Genomic DNA, 15,063 nt, shown 5'->3' with positions numbered 1-15,063 from the left:
GTGCCGGCTGAGGCGGGATATGATTAGAATGGATGCTTCCTGTGGAGTGTGGCCGGGGATCTTGCCAGCATCCAGTGAAAGACACGCCGCCTAATGCTTTTGGACTGGAGTATAAAAGCTCGTCTCGTCTCTTATGGACACATGCATGCCGCATCCCACAACCGATTTCCACCCCTCGCCTCTCACCGCTTGCCTTCCTGCTTCCGTTTCGCTTTCAAACCTCTTCATCTTTTCTCCCGCTGTCGCTGGCAATCTTTAGAAATGTCCTGCGCTCTTTCAACTATGTCACCAAGCTGTGACGCGCTCCACGCTTTTTCATATCTGTTTACCTCTGTGTCTCCTACTGCTCTCTGTCAGCTTGTTCTTAATTGTGTTTTTCTTCTTTGCTTCCCATCTTATTCATCTCATTTTGTTACATCTCTTCTCATTTAATGCATCCCTCAGGGGGTGCCAGAGAACTGGGTGCCGCAGTGCATTTTTCTCTTTGTTCCTTTTCTCTAGCTTTACTTTAATGTGCCGTCTCACTTTCTACCTTTGCAGAAGTGGGTCTATATCAGCTTACAAGTCTTTGGAGCTGCACAATGTCTGCTTTCAGTTCTCCTGAATGCATTAAAAGGAAAATGTCAGCCCCAGCTTTAATTACCATTTCCACTCAATTGAACTTGGTTGGGAAATGTCAAATTGCTGTAATTGTTATTTCATCTGTTATACATAAATTTCCACTTATTGCTATTTATGGAGCCAAAGAACTGTGGATGATAATCATTTAGAGTTAACAAATTGCTCGAGTAGCAGCAATATTTTATAAATCCAAAGCTTTTTCTCTTCCATCTGCAAAGGAAAAACAAATGTGTTGAATTTTTACACCATATTTACAGAATAAGAATATATTACAAAGATATTTGCATTAATACAAGGATTTTTGGAGTACATCTATTTCTTAAAGTATCTAATTGTGTCAAAGTAAACAGACAGAGGAGCAGCTTGTCTCTCTTTCCCTTACTGAGACCGGCAGTCGGAGCATTTTACCTTTGCAGCACAAAAAAGGAAAACTTTACTTTAAAGAACTTCAGTTTTATTATTCTGGTCAAAATTCATGTTAATGACATGAAAATCCCCTCAGCAGGGATGAGAGCTGAAATTAGAGCAGCTGGACCCTCATTTCAAAGACAAATTGCTAAAATTTTGAAGTGTCAACTTCCCCAAATCAATCAACTGCTTGAAGGAAGTCGCACAGAAATACTCCATCTGCTTTTTGTTTTTTTGATACAGAGCATAGGCAAGAAATAATAGTCGATGTCTCTCTCAGAAACATCGAACACTGTCACGCAGGGCCGAGTTCTTCGTCTGTGCCAGATGGCCGGCATGTTTGGACTTGAAACGCGGCACTTCTGGAGAGTAATAAATAAGAGGTAATTGCGAGACTATTTGACAGCTTATGAGTTTTCTGCAGAGGCATTCACCCATAAATAAACAGCCTTGATGATTTGTTGGATGTGTTGCTCAGAGTAAGCACAAAGAGCAATCAAATCCCTGGGAGACATTAAACCGAAAGTACTTCTTATTTTTAACAGATATGAAATCAAAATAATAATAACATTTAAAAAGCTTTTACTAAAACACCCTAAATAAGGTTTACAAAACAGGAATACTAAATAATATATTACAGTTTGCATCATTCATTAAATAGCCTGTCTACCGGATTCCTACAACTACTAGAATTAGCTTAGCTGTCATTTTGACTGCTTGGACATCATTTAGATGTAATTTGAATTTTGATTAAAAGTTTAAGGGATGTAACGATGCCATCAAGCCACAATTTGATTTCATTCACGGTTTTATAGTCACGATTTTCTTTTTTTTTTTTCCTCCGGTGTTTTTTCAGCAACTTTTGTCAAAAGTTGCGACAAAAGTTGCAGTGTTATTTAATATATATATATATTGAAAATACCTAAAAAAATGTTCATTATTAACTAACTTTCACTTTTTCATATTCCTACTATTTCTATTGTTGCATGTTTACTAGGAAAATTCTGCATCATCATCATCATATTCAGCATTGTTGTGCTTTCATTTAATGTAAATAAAACTTTGAAACCCAAAATAAACTTTTGGTCCTCCCTGCTCACAATAACTCAAATATTTGTGTATTGATTTAAACATACTTTAGAATTAAATTAAATCTTGCATGGAAAAAGTAAAAACGTAAAAAAAGAGCACGGTTCCCGGGAAGGAGTCAGAAGGAAACAGGCCTTTTGCAATTGATAGTAACCTCTGTAACTGTCTTTTTTTAATACTTTTTTGTCTCTATGGGGTGTAGAAAGCATAAAAAAGACAAAAGAGAAGGCGAAAAGCTGTGAAAGTTTTGCAAATATGACATAATATTGTATGTCACCCCTAGTATAAAACATGGAGTCAATTCGCTGTTGTCATTTGAGGTATTAACACTCAGATCTCTTTTGTGTCTGTATATTTTAATGATAAAATGTTTAAATAACAAAAACACACAAGAAAAATCGGGTTAAGTCCACAGCTTTTTCTTTTTTAAGGGCAAATTTTGAAAGTCGTCAAAATGATTGACCAGTTCTAGTATTAAAAAGTTTGATACTAACAATCAAATCTAATAACTAATCAATAATGTGAGCATTTTTATAAAAGCAGACATTATAACACTTTGTTGGCCTGGAGAATTCAAATGTGCAACCACACAATCCCAAAGAGGAATGATGTAAGGAATAAAAAAGAAATGTAACTGTTGCTGCCCGTCACACTGGGAAAGGTTTAAAAACCGTCTCCGTACAAGTCAAGTCCATCATTGTCATGTAAGAGATTTTTTTTCTTTTTCAAGAATAAATCACTGAGTGGCAACACTTAAAAGTGCAGTCTTCTCAAAGATGATTTTAACTGCAAGACACCTCTTAATGGTAAACCATGTCCTGCTCAAAGAAATTGAGGAGGACAAAAGAAATTACGGTCCAAGCAGGGAGCTTTTATTTATTTAAAAATCATTACAGTGAAATAGGGACAAAAATGAGCACAAAACGTCTGAAGATGAAAGAATTAAATCCCCAAACTACTAGAACCAAAGAGTACTGCAATGCAAAAACGAAGCACCGCCAACACAGATTCTGTTTAGCACAGTGTGATGGTTTTGGATGTGCAGGCATTAATGCTTTAGGCTGCAAGGACCCTGACAACCCAACAGACTGTGACTTTGAACAGGGAAGAAAATCTGTTCAGCAGCTACACTCAAAGTGGAGTCATTGGACCAAACAGTTATAGAGTTTTCCTAAACTCTACAATGACAGGACGAGTCAGTGATTAATATGAGTGTTTATAAAACCAGATTATCCTAACAATGAAGGATGATGAGATCAGAAAGATTCTGGATTCTGAGGCGGTTTTTAAATTTGGTGCAAAGTTTTTCTTGCAACCAGACTTCTGAATCTTTGAAGAAGTTATTTTCTGTTTACTAACCCAGATAATGTCGCACTAACGTCTTTAATCCATTTTTTACCACATCTGGAAAAAAGGCAAGTTACAAAGTGAACTTTGTTTTATTATTCTCAATAAAGTATTAGTTTCATCAACTCTCCTGATGATTTAGCTGAAAAAAAAGCTGCTTTGGGAATATGACTTTGTTCTAAACTTTCTTTTTTTTTCCTAGTTGAAGATTTTTACAGTTAGTCATTAAAAATGAAGTGTGATGTCCCACTTTCCGAGGCACACTGAATGCATCTTTGCAAACAGGGAGCTGTCTGTACAAATGAAAGCTTTAAATTTAAGCAGCAAGACTGGAAATGTCAGTTCTGTTCAGTCTGGAGTGAGAATGTCTCAATAGATTTTGTATTTATTTAAACTTAAAATGAAGCTTGGCTGTATTGTTTGACGATTTTGTATATTTAAAGAAGCAGTACAATGAAATTTTGTTTTTTTTTAATGTTTTTGTAGCATTTTTCTCTAGGTGGAGGACATATGAACAAAATTAAGATTAAAACTGCATTTCTGATTATTTTCTTTTTTATAATTCAAATTGTTCTGAATCAGGAACAGATGAAAAAATGCTGTTGGAAAAAGCTTGTAGTTTTTACATAAAATCTACAATTGCAGGCCACAAGCTCCTACCTGACCCATTCTGATGCATCTACTTACAGACTAATAGATCCATGAACATCTTTGTTTTCCTCATCTGAGCTCAAAACTGTACTGGAAAGGTAGATCCAACATTGTTGTTGCACTGGTAGTGTTATCTTGGAGGTGTGAAGAGCTGTAAGCCAGCTGGAGAGCATGTAAACAAAGGGTTGATGGGAAATTGGGGAAGGCTTACTCCGCACCACATTCCCGTCCACAACTCGGAGGTGAATTTATGATGAACTAATGCTGCTCTGCACAAACAATGTCCTAGAATGCCACTTTTTTTTTTACATTTTTTTTTTATTTTGGCTAATAACGACTAATTAACAGACTAATAAGAACACTTTTACAATATATTTAAAAGATGAACTGTAATAAAAAGGGAAAACTGCTCTCAAATATGGAATATATTTCCCTTTTGCTGTTTCCAGATGACTTTGCTGCACTGATTTGCATGAAATAAACATTTTTGTACCAGAGCAGCAGTTCTAAAAGACTCCCAGATGCCAGAAGAGTCACGAGAAGCGGAACAGTTTTAACATATGATACTGCAGTTCAGTAAATCGGGAGTCTGGAGAAGCCAGTCATCAACTCCAAACTTATCCTGTGACTTCGTCTATCCCACCAGGAGAATTCCTGCTGTGAAACTCCATCTCTTCCCTCCATCTCCTCATGCAGCCGTTGTTCATTTTTCTTCATTTGCGCGCTCTCTTCCCCAGTATTTTAAACTTTCTCTGCATCTATCGCTCTTTATCTCTGTCTCCTTGCTCTTTGTGTCTGTATTGATTTTGTGCACGCTCCATGCTTCTCGCCCTTTTTGATAGAGGGAGTAAGATGGAGTCTCAGGCTGCCGAATAAAATCAAAGATTTTTTTTTTCCTCCCTTCTCCATCTCTGTTCCCTCGCTCCGCTGCAACAAGCGCAAACTCCATCTGCTTTGAACTCGCGTGTGTGAAATGAGCTTTCTGTGCTCTGATTGTCAACCCATCTCTGTGCCCTTTCTCTTGTTCTCTCACCCGTCTTTCTCTTTTTACCTCCCAAGTTCACTCCGGTTTGATGCTTCTTGTTTGTTCAACTGCCAAGAATGAACATTGTTACAAGAAATGTGTTCTCTTTAACCTCATTTTATTTATTTTCAAACACTGTAGCAAAAAAGTACAATTTTAGTGATCAATTTAAACATTTTCACAAGAAAAAAAAAAAAGCAATATGAAAGTATTCTATATAAGCCTGCAGGCAGTTGGGTAAAAGGAAATAACTATTTTTTAATTCATAATTTGTACGGATTTTATTTTAGGGAAGCATTAGTTTGGAGCACACAGGTGAGCATACAGACACATAAGCAATCTGGAAAACCACAAACTTTTCTGCATATTGGTGTCCAGAGGCAAAATTGGCGCTTGCTGTTCACTGTCTGAAACTGGGTCAACAAAAACAACCTGAAGCGCACTCGAAAAACGGCATCAGAATGGGTGGAATGAGATAAACAAGCTTTTGGAATGGCCTCATCAAAGTGCGGACTCAAGTGCTGTTAAAATTCTAATCAATTCTAACCATGGCAATTTATTCTGGACATTAGCGAGTCCCAAAATAGCCCAACGAAAAGAAGCAATCTAAAGTTCAAATTACTTCCCAGCGATGCTGAAACGGATGAATGAAGGGAGTTTGAGGTGTTGCCCTTTTTTCAATCGAAATATATCTCAAATAAATAGAAAATTGCTTAAAAATTATATATTTTTCTAATAATGGTTTTCTAATTACAAAATAAGAAAAATACTTTTTTTTACCTAAAAATATTATCTGCACAAAGGTAGTTTTAATTGCTTTTCTGTCATAGTTTGCACTAAAGAAAATGTATCATATACATGATTTAGTTGCAAAAACGTAACACTTTTAGTGGATCCACAACAGCACTAGTGGTCAAAAATCCAATAGTGTGAAACAGAAATATGCATTTACAGTGATCTTTGTCTTTTCTTCACTTCGTTCTCTCACCTGGGGACTCTGAGGTGCTTCCAGGTCAGCTCTGAGACTCGGTGACTGCAGAACGCGGTTACAGTCAGAAGACGCGCTGAGTCTCTGCTTCCCCAAGGAGAGTCTGGATGTTTTCTCCCACTTAAAGCAGAATCGTTTGATAAAATCTGGGTTTTGCTGTTCAAAGTGTTGTGGGATGGGACTCCAGCTCTATACCCAACACAGAAAATAACAACATTGTGATGTGACAGACAGGAAGCCATGAATTAGTTCTTTATCATCAGACGACAACCTACTGTGAGGAAAATGTTTCTGGGAGTTAAATGTGAGGTGTGCTGATGTTTTTAGTGATATTATGCTATTTACTGTTAAACTTTTTCGTTTTTTTGGATAGTTGATGGTGTTAAAAAGAAAGCAGGCTGACTTGTTGATTTTAAAAGCATTTCTTTTGTACTTTGATGACGGCAACACAAGTTTCTTAAGAACATAATCCAAATCTATCAAGAACATTTCTATCAAACTGCCTCAACATCAGAGTATTTTTAACCTACTGTCACAACTGCTACTGCGCAACTATATATATCTAGGCAGCCACTAACCCATGTCAAAAATCGTCCAGTTGCTTTAAAATTTTAAACTTTCTTAAAATCTTTGCAGTCACTGCATGGCGTGTAAAAATTTGACTGCTGCTTTCCAATTACAAATATGCCAAATATGCTAATAAAAACTTGCATTTAGGTTTTCATTTTGGGATTTATGATTGTAGTCTTACCAGAACAGATCTGGTTTCTAAAAGCGTTGATGCAAAACCACCTGAGGTGTGTCTAAAACCTTATTTCATGACATCTTCATGACTCCTGCAGTCGTAGGAACTCTCTGGATCGTACTGTGTCAAGAGAAACTTAATGAGGCCCTACCATGAACATTCCAGTGTTCATTCCTCACTATAAAGAACCCCAAAGCGGTATTTAGATCCGTTCATGCATTCAAGAGTAATTCTATAAAAACCTGCACGGTCTGCAGCAGCCCCTCCCATACCCATGAAAACGAGCGGTTGGAAACGTGCTGATGTAAGATCGATGCCAACAGCTCCCTCCAGGAGGAGTCTGGGCTGACAGCTCCGCCCCCAGACTAACCCAACACCAAATTTATGCCCTTATCAAGTTATTATCAGCAAAAAAAAACTTGAATTTTAGATGTAGAATACCATATATCTTCTAGTTGTGTCCTGTCTTCAATAAATTCAATAAATTCCAGCTCAAACAGGTGTTTGAGTGCTTTTTGCACTTAAATGTGGTTAAAAAAAAGGCTTTTTAAGACATTTAAGTTGTGGGATTTTGGTTAAAAACTTCATAATTATAATTTAAACACTAATGGGACCTTTTTTTTTAAATAAAAAAAATAGGGGGGACTTTAAGCTGTTTCTTATATATGTACCACAATATTTCATTCCCTTGCCCAATAGGAACTCAGGAAAGCTGCTGCCTCTTTTAGATGGCTGGTAGATGTCAATGCAGTAAAAAGCCTGAGGTGCTGCTGTCACCAAACCTATGACTCTAATTTGATCAAGCACCCACGGGATGCACTGGAACAAGTCTAATCCATGGAGACCTACCTGTGGTCATGGCGTCTGCTGCCAACATCCCCGTGCCAGCGAGCACGGACAGCGTCAGCAGGCTGTGCCCTGAAGGTCACGACTGTTTTGGCAGCACGAGCCGAATGTGGATCCACACCAGATTGAGCAGATGCTCCCAATACTCTGGCTGATCTGTCGTAGCGTTCATAATCCATCAATTCAACCATTTATATCAATGCTGGTGCTTTATGAAAATTTAAACAAACTAGTTCAGTGATGCATTTACTGTTTAGTGAAACACAGCTTTAGGTGCGATCCAGCAGACGGAGATTAAAGCAGTTTAACTGCACAGCAGTCATTTTTAGTCCAGATCAGATTGTTTTTCCCCAACGCTTCCATAAATATTCATTTTTAATACTATAGAGACAAAAGCTATTTGTCCTGAGAATGTTTAAATATAAATTTGAAAGCAATTCCCTGTTGCAGAATTGTCCTGCACAGCAGAAAACATTCATCATATTTTGCACTAATCAGAAAGCCCTTAACGGCACAGGAGAGCGGGGATTTGAACGAACCCGCTCATCTCTCGCCTCTTCTCTCCTGCAGGGCGACGGCCTGCAGCTGGAGTATGAGATGAAGCTGACCAACGGGCAGTCCTTCTGGACGCAGCATTTCTCTGCGGACGAGTTTGGTAAGAGCGATTAAATTGAAAAAGAGGGATTTTAGAATGAATCTCCGATGACACAAGCCAACACCACTTAGCACGGCCAATAAAGCACACTGCACCGAACAAATCGCAATAATGAAGGGACGGATGAATGAATTAATGATGATGGATGAACTGAGAAGGAGGAATGAGAAGAATAAGATGCCCATGGATCTTCGGAATGGATTATTCCCGCATATGTAACGCCACCTCCCTTCCTTCGCTGCACCTCTTTCTGTTCTGCTAATTTAAAGTTTTCCCTTAAATTAAATTCTGTCGCCATTGAATTCCCAACATTGTATTGAAATGCATGTGTTTTATCATTCTCTTTTGTCTAAATGTTTTGTCATCTGTGATTCACAGGAATCTTGGAGACGGACATCACGTTCTTGGTCATCTTCTCCTTGGTGTTTCTCCTCTCCTGCTACTTTGCCTGTGAGTATCACCTTTTCCACTTAGTCTAATACCTGTTTTTCCCATTTCTTCTGGCTTTTAATGTTCACAGAAATTCCTCAATTTTCTTTTCCTCATCTCGGTTTTAAAATCTGCATGTTCTCTTGATGGGATCAAAGTAGGTTCCTGTGTTTTTTTTTTCTGACACTGAAGCATGCACCTGCTTTACTCGGGGGTGAAGGTTTTTTTTTTGGACAGGGCACACACAACACACGAGCGTGAGTGGGTGGATGGTGGGAGCAGAGCTCGGCTTTCATGTAAAGATGAGCAGCTAAGATGAAAAGTTAGAGGCAGCTTTAATGTTTCTAGCGTGAGTTCATCGTGTGAGAATTGAGGCTGAAATAACTCTGAAGTGGCAGAGAAAAGCCGCTCAGAGGAGCAAATTAAAACTAAATAAATTCTGCTGGTCCTCATTGAACATTTCTTTTTTTGCTCTAAGTGGCAGTGCATTAGTTGAAGTAGTTTGAAGGTCTTTGCATCTGAGCATCTGGCATTTGAGGATGAAAATCTGCTTGATTGTGAGTTGTTGTCAATATTTCACAAATTGTATTCAAATGAAAATTATACTTTATATAAAGAGCTGTTTTCTGTTGCAAAACATCTCAAAGAGCTTTACAATAAGTAAATAAATAAATAAACAAACAAATAAATAAATAAACATAATCTTAATAAAAAACCTTCCAACACACATAAGCTTTGACAAAAAAGAAAAGAAAGAAAAAGAAAACAGAAAAATTGTCCATAAAATTAAAAAAAAAACACTTGAAAGTAGGACTAGATATCACCAATAATTTCCAGAATCATGCGATTTTTTTGTTCCCTCGATCTTTTTTCGATCCACTCAATTTGATTCAATTTAATTCAATTTTGAGTTTGCACAATTTACACACTTAGAAACACTAATACCTTAATAATCTACATAATTTTTTTGAAATTTTTCATATCAATCAGATACAGTTTATATACTGTAAAATGCATTAATGAAATTATATTGAGATTGTTGATACCATACAGTGTTACATGGATTCTCAAACGAAAACGCTCCAATTGTTCTGCCTCTCCTGGAGGGCGTTTCAGTTTGGCCACTAGGTGGCGATCATGCTATAGCATCACAACTTATTCCAGAAGAAGAAGAACGTATGAGCAAATAAAATTTGTTTTATACCACAAAAGGTTCATTTAAAAATGTTTCCTTAAGAGTTTGATGAATTCATCCCTATGAGTAAATAAACATGTTCATTTAGTCAACTAAGTATGTTTAGGTTGACCGAGCGTTAGCATTAGCAGTCCTATGGGAAATCCTATTATACGTTAGCGTCAAGCTAACAGACTTTAGCATTATGCGTTAGATCAATCTCTACTTTTATGGATCGATTATTAAGCTTAGATTGATTAATCGATTTTATCGAACCAGCCCTACTTAAAAGCTGAGCTAAAAATATTAGTTTTGATTAATTTTATGAATTAATGCTTTCTTTAGGATTAAATCAAATAAGATACTCATCACAATCAGTTTAATTTTTCAACTGTGGAAAATCTTGTCATTCTGTGGCAACGGACACCTTACAATTTCTCCAAAATACAATTGCATCATCAGTTTAGTCCTGTTAGTTGTCACGCAGCGGAGTGAGCGAAATTTGTTTCTTCGCATTTGACCCATCCTTGGGGGAGCCGTGAGCTGCAGACACAGCCGCACTCAGGAACCATTTGGTGGTTTAACCCCCCAGTCCAACCCCTTAATGCTGAGTATCAAGCAGGGAGGCACTGGATCCCAGTTTCAGAGTCTGTGGTATGACTTGGCCGGGGTTTGAACCCACGACCCTCCAGTCTCAGGGTGGACACTCTACCACAAGACCACTAAGCTTCCAAAAAACAACAAATACAAAATAAACATAGAAGAGCCATAGGACAGCTATCAATATCAGAATCTCATTATATGAAATAAATGAAGAAAAAGAATTTGGGATGTTAAAATTTTCAATTATTTATAATTTATTGTAACACGTGGAAAGACTGTCTCCATCACCATTAAATAGCTAAACTTTTTGCTGTTTCTTTTAATCTTTGTGTGCTCTGATTTGTCAGCTAATGACACTTTCATCACACCGGTCAACAGGATGACCAGGTTCATGCAGAAGAACAGAAGGAGTAAATCAAATAGTGGTTCTGAGGAGTTCAGAATCCTCTGGTGTTTGTAATTTGTGATACATCAGTGCATACTTGACCTTTGGTGCTCTTAATATACAATCATTTAAGGATAATATGGCAGCAAATTGTGAACCGTTTCTGTGCATTGATTTTTACTGGATAGCCCGGCCCTTCTCCCTCGTGTCTCATATTTTCTTATTGGCTCTTTGTTTGCTCCAATAAGGCGAGAGTCATTTCATGACAGCAAAGTGTAGACTGTCTGGAGTCGAATATCACGCTTCACTCAGTGAAGGGACTTCTCGTAAAGAGCACTATAGCGTTATCATGCAGGTCTGTGCTTCTTTTAACTAGGAATAGGTCTCGGTTCCATCACAACCTGGTTGACAATCAGCTCAGTAGCTTTGAGGTTGAGTGTCCGCCCTGAGGCTGGAAGGTTTAGAGTTCAAACCCAGGCTGAGTCATACTCTAAAAAATGCTGTGTCTGTAGCTCCCCCTGGGGATGGGTCAAATGCGGAGAACAAATTTCACACTCCTAGGTGCGTGACAGCTAATGGGACTTTATGCTACTGCTTTGAGTCTACCTCAATCCCACACGGATTGATGTTTAAGATTTAGGGTGGGGACTGAGAGCTGCAGTCCTGCTTGTTATCCAGCTGCCATATTGTGAGCAGGCGGACACTCCAGTTAATCGGCTTTGAGAGGTCAAAGGTTATCTGGAAAACATGCAGACACATCTCCTGATATAACCGTTTTAACAGATAGCTTCAATTTGTTTCTCATAATCTGGAAATCTAAACTGTGAAATGTCCTCTGTCCTTCTATTCAAGTGTAGTTGAATAGATGAAACACATTAAACCCACACAAAAAATATAAATGATAACTGAAAAAGATCAAAATTATTGCATATTTTTGAGGAACTTTTCTGCTGCTAGAGATAACACCATCTAATGAAGGCCAGTTTTGTGGAGTTGTGATGTTGGCTGTGGGGTGCTGGGGGTTTTAACAAGAAGACTAAATGTGCAAAGCTGTAAACAAAAAGAGACAACAAAAAGAATGTGTGGTCTCATTATTCTCTCTGATTTTAAAATTCCAGCTTGTCAAAATGTTTGTCTCACCTTTTATAATTAATTTCTCAGTTATGAAAATATTTTTCCAAATTTCATTTTTCAGAGCATCTACAGCCTTTTTCAATTCATAAAATGTGACTATAGGAGCTGGGGTTTCATCTGGTAAAGATTAACATCAAATATGTAATTAAAAATGAGTAAAAATGAGTTTGAAAGGATTAAGTTGATTTATTGTATTCAAGTTAAACCAGAGTTGACACAATATTACAGAATGCTGCTAAACAACATTTTAAATGTAGCTGTCATACAATTTAATGATTAAACAAGCAGATAAACTCAAATGTTAATGTTTTAGCTTTTACATTTATTCATATTTTAATACGTTTCTTGAATATATAGCCTATTATTAATTAATACTGGTATATTATTTTTCCCAAGATTGTCATCACAAAAACCAAAGGAATATTAATCCCACTAATCTGAAAGATTAAAATATGTTTTCTAAAACCATTGATTGATTTATTTAATGATTAAAAATGAAAATATATTATTAAATGTAACTGCAAAGTAGATTAGAGTGAAATAAATTCAATTTCAAACATTTTTAATGCAGTGAGGTTTTCAATTTAACTCCTTTTTAACTTCTTTGGATGTTTTTGACACAAGTTCCTCCCCAACTGCTTCTGTTTTCTCCACTCACGTTCGAGTGTTTTTTGAAGTAAAATAACCTGCTTAAATATGCATTCAAAATGATCTGGTCTCTGATAAGTTGACAGAAAGCACGGGAGAGGTATTGTCGAAGCAAAGACGGATGCATGCTAATGATGGCTCCCTGTGTGTGCAGGCCAGTCCTTGTTCTCCAGCCTTCCGTCTCCGTTCCTCTTCCACTTTCTGTCGCCATCTGTTAGCAGATCTCCATCCTTTTTATCTCAGCCACCCCGCCGCCCACCTTCACCTCTTTGTTGTTGCTTTTTTCTCTCTCCAGACAATCTGAAGGGAAGACAGCTTCTTCACACAACCTACAAAATGTTCATGACAGCAGCAGGTGTGGAGGGTAAGAGCTTCTGTCCCGAACAGACACACAAGGATCACTGAAGCACACGAGCGAACTCTCTGGATGAGGAGAAGGATGCGGCGGCGCTGCTGCTGCAGCATCTCATGCCTTAATCCTCACTCCAAGAGCAGCGATATTATCACTCATATTAGCCTCTGAATGGGAACTATTGCAAACAGACTGCAGCGTTCAGTGGAGCGTGCTGTTACTGATGAACCCTCTACAGTCACAAATACACACCACTTCTCATCTTATCCTCTCCCCACACTTTCTTTCTCCAAATCCCCTCACAATTCTGCTCTTCAACTTACTTCTCCCACCCTCTCAAGGCTCCTTTTATTAGTTTCTCTCCCTTTCTTCATCTCCTCCCTCATGGTCTCCTATAGTTTTTTTTTCTTCTTTTGTATTATAACCACATCTTCTCTTGTGCCTGCTCACCTGGTCCTCCATCACTTCCCTCCTCCTATGTTTTTCATTTTTTCCTCTGCTTGCATGTCTTCCCCTTGGCAGTGCTCAGCCTGCTGTTCCATTGTGTCTACTGGGGCCTGTACGCCAGAGATGGCGTTGGAAACGGCAGCCTGAAAATTCTTGGTGAGTTCCCCCTCGCTGCATCGGTCACTCCCTGAAAGACTGACGGTGGCTCAGCACTGGAAAATCGCTCCCTGCCTGAGCAGAATGGATGAATAGACAATGATGGATGTGTGTGCGCCTGAAGAAATGTAATAGCTGGGTTTAAGGGGTGTAGGCGGGATGACTGGATATAACTGAGTGCGCGATATGTTGTGTGGCGGCCTGATTTTATTGTTCCCCTCTGATATTACCGTTTTGGAAACCACAACCTAATTACCCCTTCTGTCTTCCCTTTTCCATTCTCTGTCTCTCTCCACCTCTCTGTCCGTCTCCAGGGAAATTACTGTTCTCCGTCAGTTTCTTGGTGTTCCTTCTGATGCTCATATTGTTGGGAAAAGGTTTCACTGTCACCAGGTGGGGGAAGGGAAGCATTTTTGCTTTTTGTGGTTTTATTTCTTATCCTGTCTCTCCATGCATGCATGTAACATTTCAGGAGTGTGTTAGCGCCGTCTGTGTCGCTCATGACGTGGTTTAGTGTCGGGATCTGGTATAAAAGTGTCAGTCAGGAGGTCAACTCTCAAAGTGTGGATGAACTTCTGATGTGACCTTAATGGAACGCAGAGTCTTCTGTGAAATTTAGAGTCTTACATACACATTATTTAAGTCTTTAGATTGAAAAGGCAATATTGATTTATCACTTTAATTTTTGTGTTTTTTTTCAATCAAAAATATCCTACGTTTTATTATTAAAATTCTAGTTTTTGTTCAGTTTAAACCAAAAGTCATGAACATTTTGTTTTTGTTGCAAGAAAAAAATGGCTCTCTAAAATTACAAACTATTAGCTTGCAAAAATCTATATATTATCCCAGGTTTTGAGTTTTTCTTGCTTTTCTTTGCTCTTTTCCAACATTTTCTCAAATTGAGAAAGGTTCTCAGTTGAGAATTCTTTCCCTCATTAAGAGCTACGATCTATAAAAAATGAAATTATTTTTAAATCCCTTTGCTCCATACTCTTGATACAATTGAAAAATTGAATTTGAAACTAAAAATAAAACTCACATCACACTGTAATTCGATTTTAAGGATGTGAGTTTAAAATTCAATAAATGTTGACAAGTTAGACTGCCATTCATTGTTATTGTTTTGAAAACAAAAAAAAAATAGATTTATGCTCAAAGAACAAGTATTAGTTTTAGATTTTATGTGGATTTATTAATTGGCCAACTTTTGCTAAGATTGTATTTTCATTTTGTTCTAAAATGAGTCATTTCCACTCATTATAATAGCTTTTTTTCAACTACAGTCAAAATGAACTATAATTAGGTACAAAAAACCCTCAAAGATACAAACCATTTTTTTTAGAACTATCAAAAAATATATG

The 15,063-nt window shown here is 37.6% G+C and overlaps 1 protein-coding gene across 1 annotated transcript in view; it reads left to right on the top strand.

The window, feature by feature from the left end:
• The window catches only part of tmem145 (transmembrane protein 145), a 71,209-nt gene that overhangs the window by 36,292 nt on the left and 19,854 nt on the right, over positions 1 to 15,063 (top strand). The window contains exons 6-10 of the mRNA XM_024267625.2: positions 8,290 to 8,374; positions 8,753 to 8,824; positions 13,043 to 13,111; positions 13,622 to 13,702; positions 14,017 to 14,095. Of these exons, the coding sequence (XP_024123393.1) occupies positions 8,290 to 8,374; positions 8,753 to 8,824; positions 13,043 to 13,111; positions 13,622 to 13,702; positions 14,017 to 14,095 (386 nt within the window). The remainder of the gene's footprint in view (positions 1 to 8,289; positions 8,375 to 8,752; positions 8,825 to 13,042; positions 13,112 to 13,621; positions 13,703 to 14,016; positions 14,096 to 15,063) is intronic.

The sequence above is a fragment of the Oryzias melastigma genome, linkage group LG16 (assembly GCF_002922805.2).
Source record: "Oryzias melastigma strain HK-1 linkage group LG16, ASM292280v2, whole genome shotgun sequence".
Taxonomy (NCBI): domain Eukaryota; kingdom Metazoa; phylum Chordata; class Actinopteri; order Beloniformes; family Adrianichthyidae; genus Oryzias; species Oryzias melastigma.
The sequence above is the reverse complement of the archived record's forward strand: the minus strand, read 5'-3'. Positions and strand labels throughout refer to the sequence as shown.